The 20,695-nt window shown below is 39.1% G+C and overlaps 1 protein-coding gene across 1 annotated transcript in view; it reads right to left on the bottom strand.

The window, feature by feature from the left end:
- Window positions 1-19,655, bottom strand: part of LOC131230287 (uncharacterized) — a 52,872-nt gene extending 33,217 nt beyond the window's left edge. Inside the window, exons 1-2 of the mRNA XM_058226131.1 lie at window positions 19,412-19,655; window positions 5,683-5,815 (exon numbers count right to left, since the gene is read on the bottom strand). Coding sequence (XP_058082114.1) covers window positions 5,683-5,815; window positions 19,412-19,597 — 319 coding nt within the window. The 5' untranslated portion in view covers window positions 19,598-19,655. The remainder of the gene's footprint in view (window positions 1-5,682; window positions 5,816-19,411) is intronic.
- Between the last annotated feature and the right edge of the window lie 1,040 nt (window positions 19,656-20,695).

The raw sequence follows: 20,695 nt of genomic DNA, 5'->3' as shown, positions 1-20,695 counted from the left end.
GGATCGAATTCTCCCTTTGGGAAAAACACTGTATTATAAGAAACCAACGTCTGGTGGACACTTGAATTGTAATAAACAAACTAGATTTCACATATAATGTTTGTCAGTCGTCACTCATATTCATATGCAAGTCAAGTGTCACGTGTAAAAGGCGCATATGGATGGCATGGATAAAACAAATGCATCAACTTGGGGCCCACAAATGTAGTGGATTTCGAAATCCATCAGAAATCACGTTGTATCTCCCGTTGAGGCTGGAAGGTCAAATACCTAAATTAATTCAATCCTTCCCATCGATTCCGAACGCCGGATGGAATTTATATCCAACCAAATGTGATTCAATACTTTGAAATTTTGCATGCCAAACACACCCTAAGTCTCTTCACCATGGCTCTTCATCCATCTCTGACTACTTTTACAGCAACAAGAGCATTTGTGATCATCTCGGCACTATTGACTATTTCATCTCTCTTGTAGACATTACAGTGGGCATACACTGGCATTGGACCAGATGTAAGGAATGTAAGTCATTTATTGACTCTCTTCTCTCTCCCCCACTAATACTTACCTTCGCCAAGCTATTTGCCACTCTTCTCCAAAAAGAAGTTCATCTTCAGCAACATTCTACTTAGAGCCTAGTCAGCCCTTAGTTCTCATCCTTATTGTGCCTATAGTGATAGCTGTGAAAATAGTGGCAACTTTATGGACCGGGACTTGGAACAATGGCATTGGACCAGATATGAGGAATGTAAGTCATAGACTCTATTCTCTCTCCCCCACTAGTACTTACCTTCGCCAAGCTATATACCACTCTTCTTCAACAAGAAGGTCATATTCAGCAACATCCTACATTAGAGCCTAGTCAGCCCTTAGCTCTAATCCTTAGGGCCTACTTGGAACGTGAGATTAGGTGAGATTATGTGGTATGGAATTGCATTTGGTCCAATGTAAATTCCATCCGGCATTTGGAAACGATGGGAAGAATTGGATTAATTTAGCTATCATATCATCAAATTCAGCAGGAGAGATGGTGGGATTTCTAGTGGATTTTGAAATCCACTACATCCGTGGGCCCCACATTAATGCATGTGTTTTGTCCACGCCGTCCATCCATATGTCCCATTTACACATGACAATTAAGTTGCATATGCATATAAATGGTTGGCATGAGTTGTGAAATCTAGTATGTTGATTACAATACCATGGTGCACCAAATGTAGGCTTCACTTAATACGGTGTTTTTCTCAAAGGAAGAATTTGATCCCAAACATGAGATTGGACGGTCAAAATACAATGGTATTTCCAGACATATAATCATTGTGTAATAATGGTGTTAATTCCACCTAATGCAATTCAATACCATTTAATCCCTGCATTCCAAACAGGCTCTTAGTGTGGCCATAGTAGTGGATGTGACTGGTAGTGGCAACTTTTATGGACCAGGACTTGGAAATCATTTATGAAGTGTACTCGACTATTAAGAACTTGTTTGATGCAATTACCCAAGCATATGGAAACGCATTAGACGCATCCAATTATTAGAGGAGAAATTCAATTCCACTAAAATGAAAGAATCAGATTTCATGATTGATCACATGCACAAAATAACGGTGAACGAGAAAGAGCTAGCAGCACTTGGAAATCCCTTTCTAGACAAGATGCAAGCTTCCACCCTTTTACAAAGCCTACCAGATTCATGGGAACCTGCATTGGTGGGTACAAGTGTCAGGCAGGCTAGTCACTATGCGGGAACTACACATGATGTTGGCCATGGAAGCCAACAATGTGAAAAGAAGGGATCTTCATCTTCACAAGTGAATCTTACTTAAGCCACTCCTACACAAGTCAGTGTCTCCCATCAATCTGTTTCACATGTAAATGTAACCCAAGTCTCTTCTTCTTATGAAAAACCACACGTCCCTGGTCTTGTTGAAAAGGACTTCAAACCAAATACTAGCAACAAGAAGGGCAAATTAATAAGAAAAAAGAAAGGAAAATGTTATAATTGTGGAAAACCGGGACATCACATGGCTGAATGTTGCTCTAAAAATAACAATTAGAAATAATGGTCCAAGGGACCCAAGATGTGGTCTTGGAATCAATGCTTGCCAACTGTGACGCAGATGCTTGATGGATCAATTCAGCTTCATCCATGCACGTTGCGATCATATAAAATACACGGGAAATAACACATACAGTGATGTCATGGGCACAATCTGATCTCAGCGCCCCAACTTAATGAAAAGGGTTACAAAGTCCATTTTCAATCGAGAAAGTCCATTTTCAATCGAGAAAGGTATCTGTGGAGAAACATTGGATAATTTTGTTTTGGGCGACCAAGTTTGATGGGTTGTGTCTTTTGAACAAAGATTCTAGAAATAAAAATGATCTTCTTCTGCCTATTTCAGCGAGTCTTCTGATATAGTTATTACAAGTAGAAAATGCTCAATGTTTCTTAATTGTTTATTTGATATAAGCGTTTAGGACATAAAATGAAACGTATGTCCAACTGTGCATTAATACCTAAATTAAATATAGATTTCATAGCTTGCAAACCTTATTTATCAAGCAAAATGCCTAGGAAACCTTTTGGAAAGACCATTAGATCTAATGAATTGTGAAGCATAATATGTTCAAATATTTGTGGACATACGAATGTAAAAACACAAAGGTATAACCTACTCTATACCCTTCACTGATGACTATTCTAAATATGGTCAAGTATATTTAATTCACAAGAAATCAGATGCATTAAATATCTTTAAAGAATACAGAACAGAGGTGAAAAAATAATTAGGAAAAGAAATTAAAATCCTTAGAACAAATAGAGGTGGAGAACAGGGTTTTGATATGTTTGGGGAATATTGTAAAAATGATGGGATAATCTATCAAAATACAATGCCTCACATATCACAACAAAATGATGTTGCTGAGTGTAGAAACAGAACACTTTTAGACATGTTCAGAAGCATGTTGATTCATTCAAACTTACGTACCCAATTTTGGGGAGAAGGCGAGAAGCCTTGTATACTGCCATATACATCTTAAATAAAGCTACTTCCAAACCAATTACAGATATGCCATATGCGTTATAGACTTGTAGAAAACCATATTTAAGCAATCATAGAACCAAATGAGACCCAAAAACTATTCCTAAAGATAAAGAAAATGCAAGCTCAAGAAGAAATAGTAGTGCCACCACAACCTAAAGAAGACACTATAATCAGATTATTAAGAGAAAAGAATCCACGATCATATACAAAAAGATTTTTATGCTTTAGTCAATGAAGAACCATTAGAACCTGATCCTATAAATTGTAAAAAAATAAAATAAAATCTGAGGATGCAATTGAATGGCAAAAAGTGATAGATGAAGAGAGAGTCAATTATTAAGAATGAAGTATGAGACTTAGTGGAATTACCAAACAATGGAGAAGTTATAAGATGCAATTGGGTACTGAAGAAGAAATTAAAATTGGATGGATCAATGAAAAATATAAGGCTAGATTAGTGGCTAAATGATACACCCAACAAGAAATAGATTATGATGAAACATATTCTCCAGTTGGAAGATTCACATCCATTGGAATATTAATGGCTATTGTTGCCCATCTAAACTTAAAATTACATCAAATAAATGTCAAAACAACCTTACTAATTGGAGAACTTGTATTTTATGATGTCAAAACAACCTTACTAATTGGAGAACTTGAATTTTCAACATAAAATAATGGCCCATAACCTCATTTGATATGAAAAGGATGGGAGAAGCCTCCTATGTTTTACGAATTCAAATAACTCGAGATAGAGAGAAAAGGAAATTGAACTTTATCTCAAGAACCGTATCTTGAGAATGTCTTGAAAATGTTTAAAATAAATAACTGTAAATCCATAAGCTCGCTCATATGTAAAGGGACATAATTTTCAACGAAAATGGCTCCTGATGATAAAGAAAGAAGAAATGAAATGAAGGACAAACCCTTTGCATAGGCTGGGGGAAGCATAATGTATACAATGTTACGTACTACACAGCTGACTTAAGCATTGCAATAGGCTTGGTTAGTAGATATCAAAACAATACACGAATTGCTCATTGGTTAGTGATTAAGCCCATTATGCGATTGTAATCAAGGAACTAAAAGTAATAAATTATGTTATCAAGATGATCAATTGTCAATTAAAGGATTTGTTAATGCTTTTCTGAAGATATAGATGATAAAAAAATCCACTACAAGATACGTGTTCACCATAAGATATGGAGCTATATCTTGGTGTAGTAAACAGTAAGGTTGTGTAGCTACATACACAATGGAGGCGGAACGCATCACCTATAGTATGACAGCTAATGAATCTATTTGGATCCAAGGATTCATAAATTACTTAAAACTGAAGGAAATCCCTGAACAACCAATACATTTTTACGTAGTAACCAGTATAAAGACTGGAGTGGTACTAAGCTCAAAAGAAAAACACATTGAAATACAATATTTTTACATATATTATGTTCTACAAAAGGATAAGATACCAATAAATGTTTTACCATCTAACGAAATGATTGCAGACCCATTAACAAAAGCAATGACTAATGAAGATTTCAAAAAACATGTGTTCCTTATGGGTTTGAGAACTGAATGATGATGAGCGAAATCAGTCAGGTAGCCATCAATCATTACATTACAGCAATAGATAATGGAAAAAGCATCATAAAAGGTAGCCATCAATCATTAGATTACAGCAATAGATGATGGAAAAAGCATCCTCATATTGTAGGATAAAAGGATAGATGCTGCTACATCAGGGAGAGTTATACTTGTTTTGGGTACATCATAATCAAGATCAAACTACATTATATTGTTACCGTCCAGATAAATTAACAGACAGATTGAATCACTCATTATTGAAGAAGAAAAAAAAAAAACTTGTAGAAGTGATATTGGCCATAATGGCCAGGAGAGAGATGTTGACACGTGTGGCCATGCCTCTTTATCTCATTGAAACGATCCTCATTTCTCCTATGACAAAAGCAAGAGGACTCAGTCGTGCGGAGAATGTGTTTGAACAGGGAACAGTTTCTCCCAGATTACAACAGCAAAACCCAATCGGTTAGAAAAACAAAGTCTATAAATGTATAGCCATGGTTGAATGAAGAAACAACAACAAAAGGGAGGAAACATGGGGGAAAACAAAAAACCGTTTGTGGAGATAATTGACGCTCTCAGCAATCCAGGGCCTACCGGCAAACCCTCCCTATTTGACCTACCTCCACACCACACACCATTGGGACAACAAGTTGATCAAGGATGCCATAAGGCTGGTGATCTCCTGTGGGTATTGGATATTTCACGAATGGGTATGTATGATATATATATATATATATATATATATATATATATATATATATGGCCATTTACACATGTTGTGTAACACATGCCAACATGTATCACTCCAAAATTGTCAATGTTCCCCGCTCAACATATGATAAGATTTACTTCAGGCCTTATCAAGTTAGCCAATAAAGGATGCATTTTTTACAATGCTTGGTGCTCAACAACAGTAAAGCAAAAGCCAAACATTTGACTGCTTAATTCCTATCTTGAAAATAACACACCTTCACTTATGTTCCAAGAGCATTATTCACAACTCATAACATCTAATGAGTTACTGGACAATGGAAAGCCTCACCTCTGCTTAGTAAAATCTCAACAATTTCCATATGGCCGCAGCTAACAGCAGAATGAATCGGAGCCCAACCTTCTTCATCAGTGCTATTTATGCCACTGATAGACGGATCACCAGCTGACAATATACTGACAACCTGTTTCCAAGTACGAGAATATGAATAAAGCAAAACCAACCACCTAACGGAGGTCTTAGCAAGAGAAACAACTGTCCTAAACTAAATAAATCAACATGATGTTTACAGAAAAAGTGAGCAACATGAAGCCAATGAACAATTCAAAACTTTGAACAGCACATAATTGAGCGTGCCTATCATACATGTCGATATTATGTGTTAAGATTCATTTGTACGTATACATACTTTATATGTTTCTTTGAACCTTTGTCTACAACACGATTTCTGTCGAACAATAGAATTTAGTTTTTTGAAACATAACTTAGCCATAAACAGTAAATGGAAAGAAATTTATGGATCTGCGATGAGCAACAAGCCTATGACACATGTTGATATTGGTGTGTGTACAATAATGGGTCTGTGTATTTGCACTTTAAATGTTTCTTTGACCCTTGTCTACAACTTGATAGCTGTTAGAGACAACGGGATTTTAATTTTTTCACACACTGAACTTCATAATCAAAGAGGTACATGAAAAGAAATGCACCAATCTGTGATGAGACAAATATTGCAAATCAAACTGAATGTGCTTTGGGGCATACAGTGGATGGCCAATCCATTTCAAATGATAAGATAGACATAAATAAGGATGGCAATCAATTTTAAATGATAAGTGTCTGTAGCTTAGGATACCAGTTGAAATTATGTGCATGCGTATGTTTGTAATAATGTCTTTGTATGCATGCATGCTTTATACGTTTCTTTGAACCACTGTCTACAACTTGATTGTGGTTGGGGGCAACAGGATTTCTTCTCTTTAGACACTGGTACTTCATAATTAGAAGGTGAAAATGAAAGAAATGCATCGAGATCTTTGATTAGCAAAAAAATTGCAGCTTGAACCATATGTGCTTTTGGACGTAAATGGGGATGACCAATACATTTCATATGATTAGTAATCGTGTTTGAAATCCCAAGTACGATGTTGAGACAGTGAATAGAAATAGTCAATGGAAGTACAAATCTATACTACTGTATAAAAGCAAATAACTCACTTTGCAAGACTATATGCCCTAAATACCCAAGGTATTTAAATCAAGAGTCTTTACCATACAGCCGCCTGCCTTTTGGATCATCGACAAATCAGAGCCTGCTTTTAAATTATTTTTAAAGACCCACCTAATGTTTCCACCGTTAGCCATATCACCAATCGCTATTTGGTAAGGATACGTATGAGCTCCCATATTTCGTAAATGATGAAAACACCCTTATTTGGGGCATAAATTATTTCGTAAATGATGAAAACCCTCTTGACCTTTACAATGAAAAAACCCCTCGCCCTTTTGCCCTCTCGCTCACACCCATCGCCTTCTCGTTCCCTCGCATCGGAAGCTCCCTCGCCACTCGTGCCATACTCTCTCGCCTTGGAAGCTCTCTCGTCCCTTGCACACTCTCGCCCTGAAAGCTCTCATCTGGTACGTATACATCTGTGCTTGTGTCCTCTTCTTTGTCTCTCCTTCTCTCCCTCGTTGTGGTCGTGCAGCGGCTCTCTCTCCTTCCGTGTCTTTGCATGCTCTCCCTTTTGTCGTTGTCTCATGGGATGTTTGGATTGGGGTAATGTAATGGTTGCTTCAATTGGGGGCCATTTTGATTGGGGTAATTTAAAGACTGTTTCCACTAGAGGCTGTTTCGATTGGGGGCTGCTTCAATTGGGGTAATTTTAAGAATTGATTTGATTAGGGTAATTTCAGGGCCATTTAACATTGGGTTAATTTTAGGGCTTTTTGGATTGAGAGTTGCTTTCATTGGGGTAATTTAAGGGTTTTTTATATTGACGTAATGTAAGGGCTGCTTCAATTGGGGGTTCTTTCGATTAGGGTTTGGATTAAGGGTTGTTTGGATTAGAGTAATGTATAGTTGTTTCGATTAGGGTAGGTTTAAGTAAAGGTTATTTCAATTAGGGTAATTTAAAGGCATTTAGATTGGGAGTTGTTTCGATTAGGGTAATTTAATGGCTTTTTTTATTGGGATGATGGAAGGGTTGAATTGATTGGGGGTTGTTTCGATTAGGGTAATGTAAGGGCTGTTTTGATTAGGGTCATTTATGGGCTGTTTGGAATGGGGTGATGTAAGGATTGTTTCGATTAGGGTAATCTAAGGGTTGTATCAATTAGGGTCAATATAAGAGCTATTTGGATTGAGGTAATCTAATAAGAGCTGTTTGGATTGAGGTAATTTGTGGGTTGTTTCTATATGTGGATGGTTGGATTGGGGGCTGTTTATATGCTGAAAAATAGTTTGCTTCTTTTTCAATTGTGTTGGAACAAGTCGAAACATAACTTTGAACCTTGATGAGCAAAGCATATATGTTGTTGTACCACTTACTTTCCAGCATAAATAGTTCATCCATGTTCTTCCAGATAAATACCAAATGAATAGCCATGAATAATTTGTATAAGTATTGTAGTATTATTAACATGAGAATACAAATTGATGGGAAAATTTTACTAATAAATGTTTGTTTTGGGACTAATTGATGCAATCGTCCCGCATCCCACACGTGCATGCTCCGCATGTGTACAAAAAAAAAGGGCCACCTTCCTTTTTTAGCCCATCACCACTTTCCATTTCCTTCAAATCTCTAGATTAGGAAATCTGCTCTTCATATCTTCATTTTAGGTAGGGAATAATTTTAAATATTTTCTTATCTAAGTATCTTCTTATTTTAGGCATTTTCTTAATTAGAATGCTTTGTTATTTAGGTGTTCTCTATTTTTGCAGATTTTTAGATTTCATATCTTTTATTACAAATTGAAGGTTGATAATAAATAGGACCTATGGCCTATGGAATAAGACAAGCTTATTAATACTCTTTATGAAATTCTCTTATTTTCTATACGGTAGCTATTGAAGGGAGGGAGAGTGGTCTCTAGTTCTAGACTAGAGGACTGTTGAGCTTGCTCACGGTCTTGCATTTGTGATCTCTAGCATTCGGCTAGAGGACTGTTGGGTCTCTTCTCACAATCTCTTTCTTTTCTTATTGATTTATTTGCTTTTCCTTTCGGATTTGCATCAAATTGGTTTCAGAGCAAGTTCTACTCTTGGGAAAACTAGAAGGTAATTTTTTTCATCTCAGTCTAACCTTTCATCTTTCCCCTTCATCCATCCGTCATCTTTCATATTCTTTTCTTTCATTTTTTTTCCATCTCGAAAATCACAAAACCCTAACTCTACAAAAAAAAAAAAAAAAAAAAAAACTCTTCCAACCCCACCACATCCTAATCCCGTTCCAACATATCAATTCCTTGCCCTTCCTCTCTTTCCTTACCAAAAAAGAAAGAGAGAGAGAGAGAGAGAGAGAGAAGAAGAAGAAGAAGAAGAAAAATTGTCGCATACTTTGCCAAAGCCTGTTGTCTTATGTGCCGCACTAGAAGAGGGATGATTTACAATCCTGAGATGGCCATACAACCTCAAGATGAAATTGTCACAACCTTGCAACAAGTGATCGATTTGATCACAAAACGGGTGGATGACCTAAAGGCCCGTTCCACAGCCAGAATGAATGCTTTGGAATGACATTATTGTTCTAAAAAACGCAAACAAGGGAATCAATCCAGACCGCCAAACATCTATGGATGACCTTGACGAAGAATTGAAGTCCAGAAATGTTGACTCAAGGCATTCTGGTCGGAATGGTAATTTCCAAGAAGAATAATACGGGCCTGGCTACGGGCCCAACAACATCCGAGAGCTAGAGGGATGAACAACCTCCGACGAGATCATCCAATTTATCCCGAAGGAGGAAGGAATATTCGCACTTCGGATTCCGCCAGCATGTCAAGATTGATATTCCATATTATGATGGTAATTTGGGTCCCAAAGTGTTCAATGACTGGCTAAAGTCAATGGAGCGATATTTTCATTGGTATGAAATGGAACAAGTTGTCAAGTTGCGTTTTGCTACCTTGAAACTTAAAGGTGCAACTCAAGGCCGATGGTACGCCATCGAAGAAGATCTACAACGGTGTGGCCTTCCTCCCGTAAGCAATTGGGAGGAAATGAAAGCAAGAATGAAGAGAAGGTTTTTGCTGCTAGATTACAAGACAACCTCTTTTCAAGAGCTCCTCACACTTCGACAAGACAATCTGACCATGGAGGAGTACACACAGCGTTATTATGACTTAGTCATTCGGTGCCGCTTAACAAAAACTGGAAGACAATAAGTGGCATGTTATTGTAATGGGCTACGGTTCAAGATTCAAAGAGAGTTGGTACCTGTTCGGCTCAACAGCATTGACTAGGCGTATCAAATGGCCTAAAAAGTGCAGGACCAGAAGTTGGTGATAAGGCGCAGCAACCTTCAAGGTGGGGGCTATGCATCCACCCGTCCCATTACTAGTGGCTCCATTTCGCGCCCACAACTATTCGTGCCCCACACTAACTTACCTCGGGATTATAAAATTGATAAAAACTCCGCCCAATCCGCTTCTAATCATCTTCCCAGAAACGGTGATACAAAGGGAAAATTTGTTGCAGTAATGCAAGGGAGGTCGACCAACAATTGTTGTAAGTGTGGTGGTCATGGACATTACAGATTACACGACTGAGTGTCCCTCTCGCAATCTCCAATTTTGCAAGACAAAAGACTTCATTGCAGACCAAGTGACACACAAATGATCCAGAAGATGAGCAGGAACTTGAGGAAGGCCTCAATGGCCTAAATGAAAACAAGTTATCATTGGTGGTCAGAAGGATTCTGACAGCACTAAAGGAGGAGGCACAAGAAGACTGGCTGCGAACGAATATTTTTCATACACAAGTATCATGTGGTGGAAAGGTTGTCAAGGTCATTATTGACGAAGGCAGCAACATGAACGTGGTCTCACAAAGCATGGTGGACAAGTTGAAACTGAAACCTTAAACGCATCCCAAGCCATACAAGATTGCGTGGGTGAATGACACGTTCATCCCTGTGACTAAGAGGTGCTTAGTCAACTTCTCTCTGGGTCATTATAAAGAATCACTTTGGTGTGACATCATTCCAATGAAGGTCACACATATATTACTGGGGCACTCGTGGATATACGACAAGGATGTAGCTCACAAGGGTCGCAAGAACACATACAGCTTTATATACAAAGGAAAGCCCATTACTCTTAACCCTATGAAGGATGACAAATATGAAGAGGCAAAGTCAGCTTCCACAATCTTGAGTATGGCCCTATTCGTAGAGGAGAGTCGTGAATGTAGAATCATGTATACTCTAGTAGGATGCAAGACTAATCCAGTTGATAATGTTGTTATTCAACCACCTGAGATTTGGGACATTCTATCCCAATTTCAGGATTTGGTCCCTGGTGAACTACCTAGTGAGCTTCCACCCATGCGCGACATTCAACATGCAATTAATTGATTTGGTACTTGGAGCGCCATTACCAAATCTTCCAACATATCGAATGAACCCGACAAAGCATGCAGAGCTTCGTCGACAGGTGGAAGACTTGTTAACAAAGGGGTTCACTCATGATAGCCTCAGCCCATGTGTCGTGCCGGCATTGCTGACACCAAAGAAGGATGGCAATTGGCGAATGTGTGTTGACAGTCATGCCATCAAGAAGATAACAATAAAGTATCACTTTCTCATTCCACGCCTGGATGACATACTGGACATGTTGGCAAATGCTACAATTTTTTCAAAGATTGATTTGCGAAGCGGGTACCACCAAATAAGAATTTGTCCTGGCGATGAATGGAAAACTACTTTCAAGACAAAGGATGGATTGTATGAATGGCTAGTTATGCCATTCACCTTGACGAACTCACCTAGCACATTCATGCGAGTGATGATACAAATTCTACGGCCGTTCATTGGCAAGTTTGTCGTTGTATACTTCGATGATATCCTCATCTATAGCCATTCATGAGAAGATCATCTGGACCATCTTCGCCAAGTGATGAGAGTACTACGCCATGAGAAACTCTACATCAATTTGAAGAAGTGTACCTTCATGAGTTCTAGCGTGGTCGTTCTGGGGTTCGTCGTTTCAGTAGAGGGCGTGAAGGCCGATTCAGAAAAGATAAGGGCCATTGTTGAATGGTCTATTCCCATAAAAATTCATGAGGTTCGCAGTTGCATGGGCTTGCGACATTTTATCGAAGGTTTATTCGGAACTTTAGTTCCATCAAGGTGCCAATTACTGAATGTATGAAATCCAATCCATTTGAGTGGACTAAAGGAGCAACAAAGGGCATTTCAAGAAATCAAGCAAAAAATGACAGAGGCTCCAGTTCTTAGACTTCTTGATTTCGAAAGAGTGTTTGAAATTGCTTGTGATGCATCGCATGTAGGCATGGGAGGTGTCCTTGGCCAGGAAGGACATTCAGTGGCCTTTTTCGGTGAGAAACTCCATAAGGTACGAAAGAAGTATTCTACATACGATGTGGAGTTTTATGCTATTGTACAAGCTCTGAAGCATTGGCAGCATTACCTCATTCATCGACAGTTTGTGCTCTATTTTGATCACAAGGCATTACGCTACTTGAATTCTCAGAAGAAGTTGAGCGCAAGGCATGCTAAGTGGAGCACTTATCTTCGAAAGTTCTCATTCAACCTAATACATCGCGTTGGTATTGAAAATAAGGTAGCGGACGCCCTCAGCAGAAAGTCACATCTATTGTCTACCTTATCAATTTCCGTTGTTGGGTTTGAAGAACTTAAACAGGACTATGGCACAGATGGTGATTTTAGGAAGGTATTTTCAAAACTCATTTCCAGTGCAGACACCAAGTACCCAAGGTATAGCTTGCACGACGGGTACTGATTCTTTGATATAAGGTTGTGTCTTCCTAAGAGTTCCTTGCGAGAGCTTGTTATACGAGAGCTTCATTCATGTGGCCTAGATGGTCACTTTGGTATCGATAAAACGACAGCCCTGGTTGAGGACCGTTTCTACTGGCCAGGTCTAAAGAAAGATGTCGGGATCGTTGTTCGTCAATGTCAAGCATATCAGTTGGGTAAAGGTAGCGAGCAGAATATTGGTCTTTATACACCATTACCTGTGCCAGATGTTCCATGGGAAGACATCAATATGGATTTCGTCTTGGGATTGCCTAAGACTCAACGTGGCTATGACTCTATTTATGTTGTAGTTGATAGGTTTTCGAAGATGGCTCATTTTGTCCCTTGTAAGAAGACATCGAACGCCATACACATCGCCAGTGTTTTTTTAAAGAGGTGGTTCATCTACTGGTGTTCCCAAAACTATTGTATCTGATCATGACGACAAGTTTATAAGCTACTTCTAGCGTGCCTTGTGGTCCAAGATGGGAACTAAGTTGAAATTCTCAAGTGCTTATCATCAACAAACAGATGGGCAGACTAAAGTCGTAAACCGTAGCCTTGGGAATCTACTTCAATGTCTGGTTGGTGATCATATCAGCTCATGGGACATCGTGTTACCACAAGTTGAGTTTGAAATAGCGGTTTACACCGCTGATACTGAAGAAGGAATCTGAGTTAAGGTCCTAGAGGGGGGTGAATAGGACTTTTCAATTATTTTTACCTATTTAAAGTCCTGATTGCCTAACTTAAATAATCATTCAATTTTAACCAAGTTAGGCAAAATAACTCTAATGGCCTCCAAGCCAGTTAGAGGTTCCAATCACAAAGGCTATAAAGGATATGCAGAATATAACTAGCCTAGTGTTGTGAGCTTGTGTGTGGAATGTGCTTCCTTTCAATCCATAACATTCATTCAATCATGTATGAGAAGTTAAAACATTCAAGCATATATAAGCATGATTAAACAGATGCGCAAATGACAATTCCAAACACAAGCATTTATAGTGGTTCGGCTATGTGCCTACTCCACTCCCGGCATCCACACTCAATCCCAAAGTGCACCGGATTTCACTATTAATGGTTTTAAACAGGTTCACCAATAACCTTTATAGTTCTATACTAAGGACACCAATTTATGCTCTCCGCAAGAACAAAGTTTCTACACTAAGAACCCACGTTTAGGCCCACCGGCCAAGGTCCCACACTAGGCACCTACCGTTTAGGCCCACCGGCCAAGGTCCCACACAAGGCACCTACCTTTTAGGCCCACCGGCCAAGGTCCCACACAAGGAACCTAAACGAGTTTGTTGATAGCAAACTCTTAGCCTCAATCCTACACGAGGAAAGAGACTAAACTTTGAACTCTTAACTATGACACTTACTTATCGGATAGAGTTCTCTTTTGTAGCTTGTCTTGGGATGCTTGATCTTCGCGCTCTCATACTTGAATCAACTTCCCAGTGCTCCCCCAATCGCGTCGCCTGGATTTACCTGTTAGGTTCGGCTTCACGATCAAAAACCTTGCATAAGATGTACCTATAAAGATGACCAAGGTAATGGGAGTTGGTTGAATCTCCTATCTAGGATAATGAGTGGATTTCCTAAGGGATTTAACCTATGGATGCTCTAGGGTATCAAAAGACAAAGGGTTTTACTATTGGTTTGGCTTTTGTACTCTAGAGAAGGCACGAGTTCATGTTCTTCATTAATAGGAGCTTTGAATGCTCATAGGAGTGAAGGATCACAATGAAGAGAACATGAAACTCGTATGGATAGAGTCTAAATGGGTTAGGATAAGCTTGGGATACGCTAGAGACTATAATGCCTATTTTCACCAATTTTGCAAGTTTCTACAAGCCGCTTTTATAGAGAAAATGTTCCAACGGATAGAAAACAGCTAGTTTACGGTGCTACTGAAGCCAGCTTCGGTATCACCGAACTTGCTTCGGTGGTACCGAAACATCTTTCGGTAGTAACTAATAAATTCCCCAAGTTGCTGTCTGAAAACAGTCCTTTTCGGTGGCACCGAACATTGTTCGTCGGTGGTAGTCGGTGTCACCAAAATATCCAATCAATGACACCAAATTAACGTTGTAATCTTGTTGGACTATTTTGAGCCCCTTTGGTAACACCGAAGGTATCTTTGGTGGTACCGAAGGTGCTATTCGGCGGCACCTTTGTCCTACCGATAGTGGGCAGATTTTCCTGTTTTTCCTATTTTGTCCAATAAATCTTTCACCAACTTGGGACTTGCTTAAGCCAAGGCTAAAGGATAAAAACTATGAGTTTGAACTTGGCTTTGAATAGATGACCAAAGTAGGTTTTCCTATTTGGGTTGGGATCATCTATTTGCAAGGTCTAAGGTCGTAGAAGCAGTCCTTTGTCTTCAATATGGCTTCGATGCTTCTAATTCAGTTGCGTCGCCGGTCTTCATTTGCCAAGAACTCATCCGACTACAAGACACAACCAGTCACGTAATTGACAAACAAGTGTGCAACGTTGGGTACACTTACAGAGTTCGCTCATAACAATTCTATGAACTGCACTACGGGACTCTCCTTTCGAAATTGCGACCAGAATGCGACCGCAACAACTTATTTATTTAGTCTCACTTCCTAGTATGACTCGACCGAGCCAAGACGCTGAAGCTTTTGCACAGAATGTTAAGGAGATACATGAAGAAGTTAGGCGAAAGATCACCCTTAGTAATGAAAATTACAAGCGATATGAAGATGTTCGAAGACATTATGCACAATTCCAAGAAGGAGATAAAAGTCATGGTGCAACTTAAGCAAAAGCGGTTTCCAACAGGCTCTTATATAAAGCTCCACTCCAGAAAGGCAAGTCCTTAACACATTTTGAAGAACTAGGTGATAATGCATACCAAATCGAGCTGCCACCAGAAATGAAGATCAGTCTCATTTTTAATATGGAAGACCTTCCAGTTTATCTTGGACATCACGCAAACAAGAGCACGGAAGAACATGCTATCCAGATACCTGAGGTACCACGCCAACTAAAAGAAATCATTGAGGATATGTTGGATGATCAAATAGTTTCCACAAGGGGGTATCAGAAGTTTCTTGTCAAATGGAGGGTCGACCAAGGTTTGACAGCACATGACTTTCAGCAAAGGATTTCAGGCACATCAACCCAAAACTCTATGAGGAGTACATTGCCATTAACTCGACGGAGCCGACTTTTTTTAAGCCGGGGGGAATTGATGCAATCGTCCCACATCCCACACGTGCACGCTCCATAAAAAGGGCCACCTTCCTTTTTTAGTCCATCACCACTTCCCATTTCCTTCAAATCTCTAGATTAGGAAATCTGCTCTTCATATCTTCATTTTAGGCAGGGAATAATTTTAAATATATCTTCTTGTTTTAGGCATTTTCTTAATTAGAATGCTTTGTTATTTAGGTGTTTTCCTATTTTTGCAGATTTTTAGATTTCATATCCTTTATTACAGATTGTAAGGTTGATTATAAATAGGACCTATGGCCTATGGAATAAGACAAGCTTATTAATATTCTCTTTATGAAATTCTCTTATTCTCTCTACGGTGGTTGTTGAAGGGAGGAAGAGTGGTCTCTATTTCTAGACTAGAGAACTATAGAGCTTGCTCACGGTCTTGCATTTGTGATCTCTAGCATTCGGCTAGAGGATTGTTGGGTCTCTTCCCACAATCTCTTTCTTTTCTTATTGATTTATTTGCTTTTCCTTTTGGGTTTGCATCACTAATTGTATTATTTTTTGTACTAGTTGGAAGTAGCTGTTTAGTTTTGTTTACTGTTTACAACCCTAAACCCTACAATCAAATGGAACTAGCTATTTAGTTTTGTTTATTGTTTATAACCCTAAACCCTATAACCAATTGGAACTAGCTGTTTAGTTTTGTTTACAACTGGAATCTATGAACAAAGTGTTAGTAGTACTAACAAATGTTTGCAATTAGAAACCTAAAAACCAACAGCTATTAGTTCTGTTTACAGTAACCAAAACAGCTATTAGTTATCAACTGGTACAGCTGGAACTACTGTTTAGTTTTGTCTACAACTGAAATCTATCAAAGACTGATACAACTGAAATCTATCAAGAACCAGTTGATAACTAACAAGCTATAGTTATCAACTAATACAACTTGAATACCTGTTTAGTTCTGTTAAGAAATGAAATCTATCAAGAATTGTTAGTACCGTGAATTGTTTACAACCCTAAACTCAAAAACCAACAATGTTATTGCTATGAACTATTAGTTATCAACTGGTACAGAATTCATGTTCCTTTACTATGAATTGCATGCTACTTTACTTCTTACTACTAGTACTTCATGCTGCTAATCTTGTTAGTACTACATGCTGCCTTACTTCATACTACTAGTACCTCATGCGGCCAGTCTATTAGCACTACATGCTTTTTTACTTCATACAGTTAGTGCTTCATGTTGCTAGTTTGTTAGTACTTCATGCTACTTTATTTCATACTACTAGTTAACAAATGGTTAAGAATTTACGATGCTCTACTAGTACTTCATGTTGTTTTACTTTCCTGCAATCGATGCATATCTAGAATTTCTTGCAAGGCTGCAATCTATGCAAATCTAGAATATTTGCATTTAATTAAGCCAATTAGCAGTGTAGATTCTCATAAAATAATCCATCTACTGGTTTAAGAATTTAGGTAGAATAACATATATTATCCAATCTCTATAACAAGCTTGTGCAACTCAAATAAATGCATGTCATAATGAGCACATTTTGTTATAGTTAATTAATTGAAATTTCTTGTTCTATATGAATTCTTAAATTGTCCAAATCGTGGACAGTTCGGTATACCATGCCATGTACGTAGGATGTTCTTTACATAATTTTCATGTGGTTTCAAATTCAACATACCACCCCTTATATTATTCGGATATATGGTTCTTTATTGATCAAAGGCCTCCTCCATGAACAACACTATCTAAAAGGCAAAAAATCAGTTGAGAATTGTTCATATATTTGGAGTCATGGGGAGGTGCTGCCAAATTTTCGACTCGTGTGTAAATTGTGTGAGAATAGTACATGATAATGATATTGGATGGGATAAAAAGTGAAACTAAATCAAAATATTAGATTGTCGAACCCAATTTAAAGCTGAGGGTGCAATATGATAGGGAGGAGTGTGCTATGTTGTAGTTAGACTGATTTTATATGCATGCATGTGCATTATTTAGGTAATGAAGAATGTCATGTGAGATGGATCAAAACAGAAATATATTGTAGCGGAATACTTACAATGGATGTTACTACTAATTAAGTGCAATACATCGATAAGAACATGGAAGAATATGATCTAGATATTGATCGAAGGTCGTTCTTGGACATAAATATCTCTTTTAAAAGTTTAATGGAGTGTGCTGAGATTTAGAATATTCAAGTTAGATATAAGATTCAACGGGTTAAGCCTGGAGTGATGATGGGAGAAGTACACAATGATTATGAGTTGATGGAGATGTTTGGCCACTACAAGAACACGAAGAGAGAGTTGAGATTGCATTTGACGTATGTGCCTGAAGAAGGCGAGAACAACAATGATGAGGACAATGAAGGTGAATATGAAGACGATGTTGTTAGACTTGTAGAAGATGATACCCTACTTTATTATAATGAACCAATAATCTCCAATCAGTGCATTCTTTATCTGAAGATGTAGTCGAAGATAATAATGATCTAGAGCTAGAAGAAGAATATGGTGAGAGGCATGCTTTTACCAGGGATGATCCTAACTTTTACATCAAGCATGAATTTGATGATTCTGATGCATTTCATTTGGCATTTTGGCATTATTGTGCTAGTAGAAGAGTTGAGCTATCATTCCTCAATAACGATCAAAAGTGCGTCCCCGACTCACTGCAAGTTGCAAGTGACATAAATGCCCATGGAAGATCCATGCCAACGTTCACCAAAATGGGAAGAACTTTGTAGTGAAGACATTTAAGGAAGAACACGTGTATAGCTCAACCAATGAAAGAGGAAATCAAAATGGAATCTGTTGCATGGATTTGTACAACGGTGGAGGAGAAAGTTCATGAAAATCAAGAAGTGAAGGTAATTACTTTGTAGGAACAACTTCTCAAGAAATATGGTTTAAGAAGTTGATATTTTTACTTCTCTAGTAAAGGGACTATCTTAGCAGTTGATATTTTTACCCTAAAAAAGGAGATTTCCTAGCTATTAGTATTTGTGATTACGTAGAGATTTGCTTAGTTGTTACTTGTTAGTCTCTGTGTTTAACTGGGAGATTTGCTTATTTGTTAGTATTTGTTATTAGTTGTTACTTGTTACTCTAGGTAAGATTCCATAGCTCTTTTTATGTAGTTCTCTTGGGAAATAATGAAACGTAGATGAATTTTACCTTCAATCGTGTTTTTTACACAAGAAGACGCCCTTCACCTCTTTTCACGTGGACTGTATAGGGCTTGGACCCTATCATCCACACAGATATTCTGAGGGGAAACCATGTGGAACCCACCCACAAGTGGACCCCACAAGCGCATATCCAACACATGCGACATGAATATCTAGGTTTTAAACGCAACTATAGATTTCTGACTTGTTTCCCACATGAGTTTCAGGATCAGGGAAGATGAGGAGGCGCACCAGATGCACGGTTCAGATTCCACGCAAACAGCACGGGTGGGCCCACACAGCTACGTGATCATTCGCCATGGATTAACAGAAGAAAGACGGAAACTGGGAAGAATCAAACCCTAGGGTAGGGAGGGGACTCGCCTCGGTACGACCTGAAGAAGTGGCGACATGAAGGAGGGAGCGGCCGTCTTCATTCCGCAGCGATCGAGCTCTATCCAGCTGTTCTTCGCTCAGAGCCGAGAAAATCGAAGTATCTCCCGTTTCAGCAGCTTTGAAGAGCTCCTCTTCTCCTTTTATCTGGGTTGGATGATCGATCTCCATCTCCATTGCTGATCGATTCCGGCTGTAACAGGAAAGAATGGGAGAAGATGGAGGAAATGGAGAAAAAGACTTTGTTACTCCGGCGGAGTGTGTTGTTTGGTAGACGGGCGCTGAAAAATTGCGTACTCACATAGCGGTACACGAACCGAGCTAGCTGGGTCAACTCGCTCCGCTCGGCTCGAAAAGGTCGATTCGACTCTATTCAAAACTGAGTTCGATCCAACTCGAGCTGGGTTTTTTACCTCGAAAAATTTTTGAGCCGAGTTCAAGCTGGCCCAGGCTCGACTCGGTTTGACTCGGCTAAACTCGGTCAAGGGATATATAAATATTTTTTAAGCCCTAAACCCTATCCCTTTCTTAACCCAAACTCACGCCATCGAACCCGAGCTCTCTCTCTCTCTCTCTCTCTCTCTCTCTCTCTCTCTCTCTCTCTCTCCAGTGCCCGGGTGTCTCTGGTCGCATGTTTGCTGCTCACCCGGCCTGCTCACCTACTCCTGAGCTGTCTCTCTCTCTCTCTCCCCCTCTTTTAGCCACTGCAGTGCCCGGCCGTCTCTGGTCGTCTGTCCAGCGAACCCTACTCGCCTATCCGGTTGCCTCTGATCACCTGTCCGGTGGACCATGCCATGCCCAGTCGTCCCTGCCCACCTATCCAGTGAACCTGCCCTGCCCGGCCCGATCACCCCTGCTTGCCTGTCTGGTAAACCTTGCACTGCCCGATCGCCCTCCCCCGGCCCTGCTCGCCTATGCAATGGTTCATGCCTTGATTGGTCGCCCTACCCCTGCCGTAACTCGCCAGTCCAACCGCAAGTAAGCAGTCGGACCTGATTTTTATTTTTTTATTGCATTATATAAATTATAATATTATTTGGATTATTGAAATATAGACTCCAACTTATACAAACTTAAAAACCAGGTATGTTATGTATATGTATATCCACAAACTGAGGATAATAGAATTCTTTGACCTATTAAATAACAATACTTCGGCTATTATCTCATACAATTGGTGTCACGTGTTAGTGATAACCATAAATGATTTTGAATATAAATTGAACAATGATCCAAATTCACTAAAGAAGGTCCGAGACTCATGGTTTAAGGCTT

Source organism: Magnolia sinica, chromosome 17, assembly GCF_029962835.1.
Source record: "Magnolia sinica isolate HGM2019 chromosome 17, MsV1, whole genome shotgun sequence".
In the NCBI taxonomy this organism is placed as follows: domain Eukaryota; kingdom Viridiplantae; phylum Streptophyta; class Magnoliopsida; order Magnoliales; family Magnoliaceae; genus Magnolia; species Magnolia sinica.
Note: the sequence above shows the minus strand (reverse complement) of the source record. Positions and strands in the feature narration are given on the sequence as shown.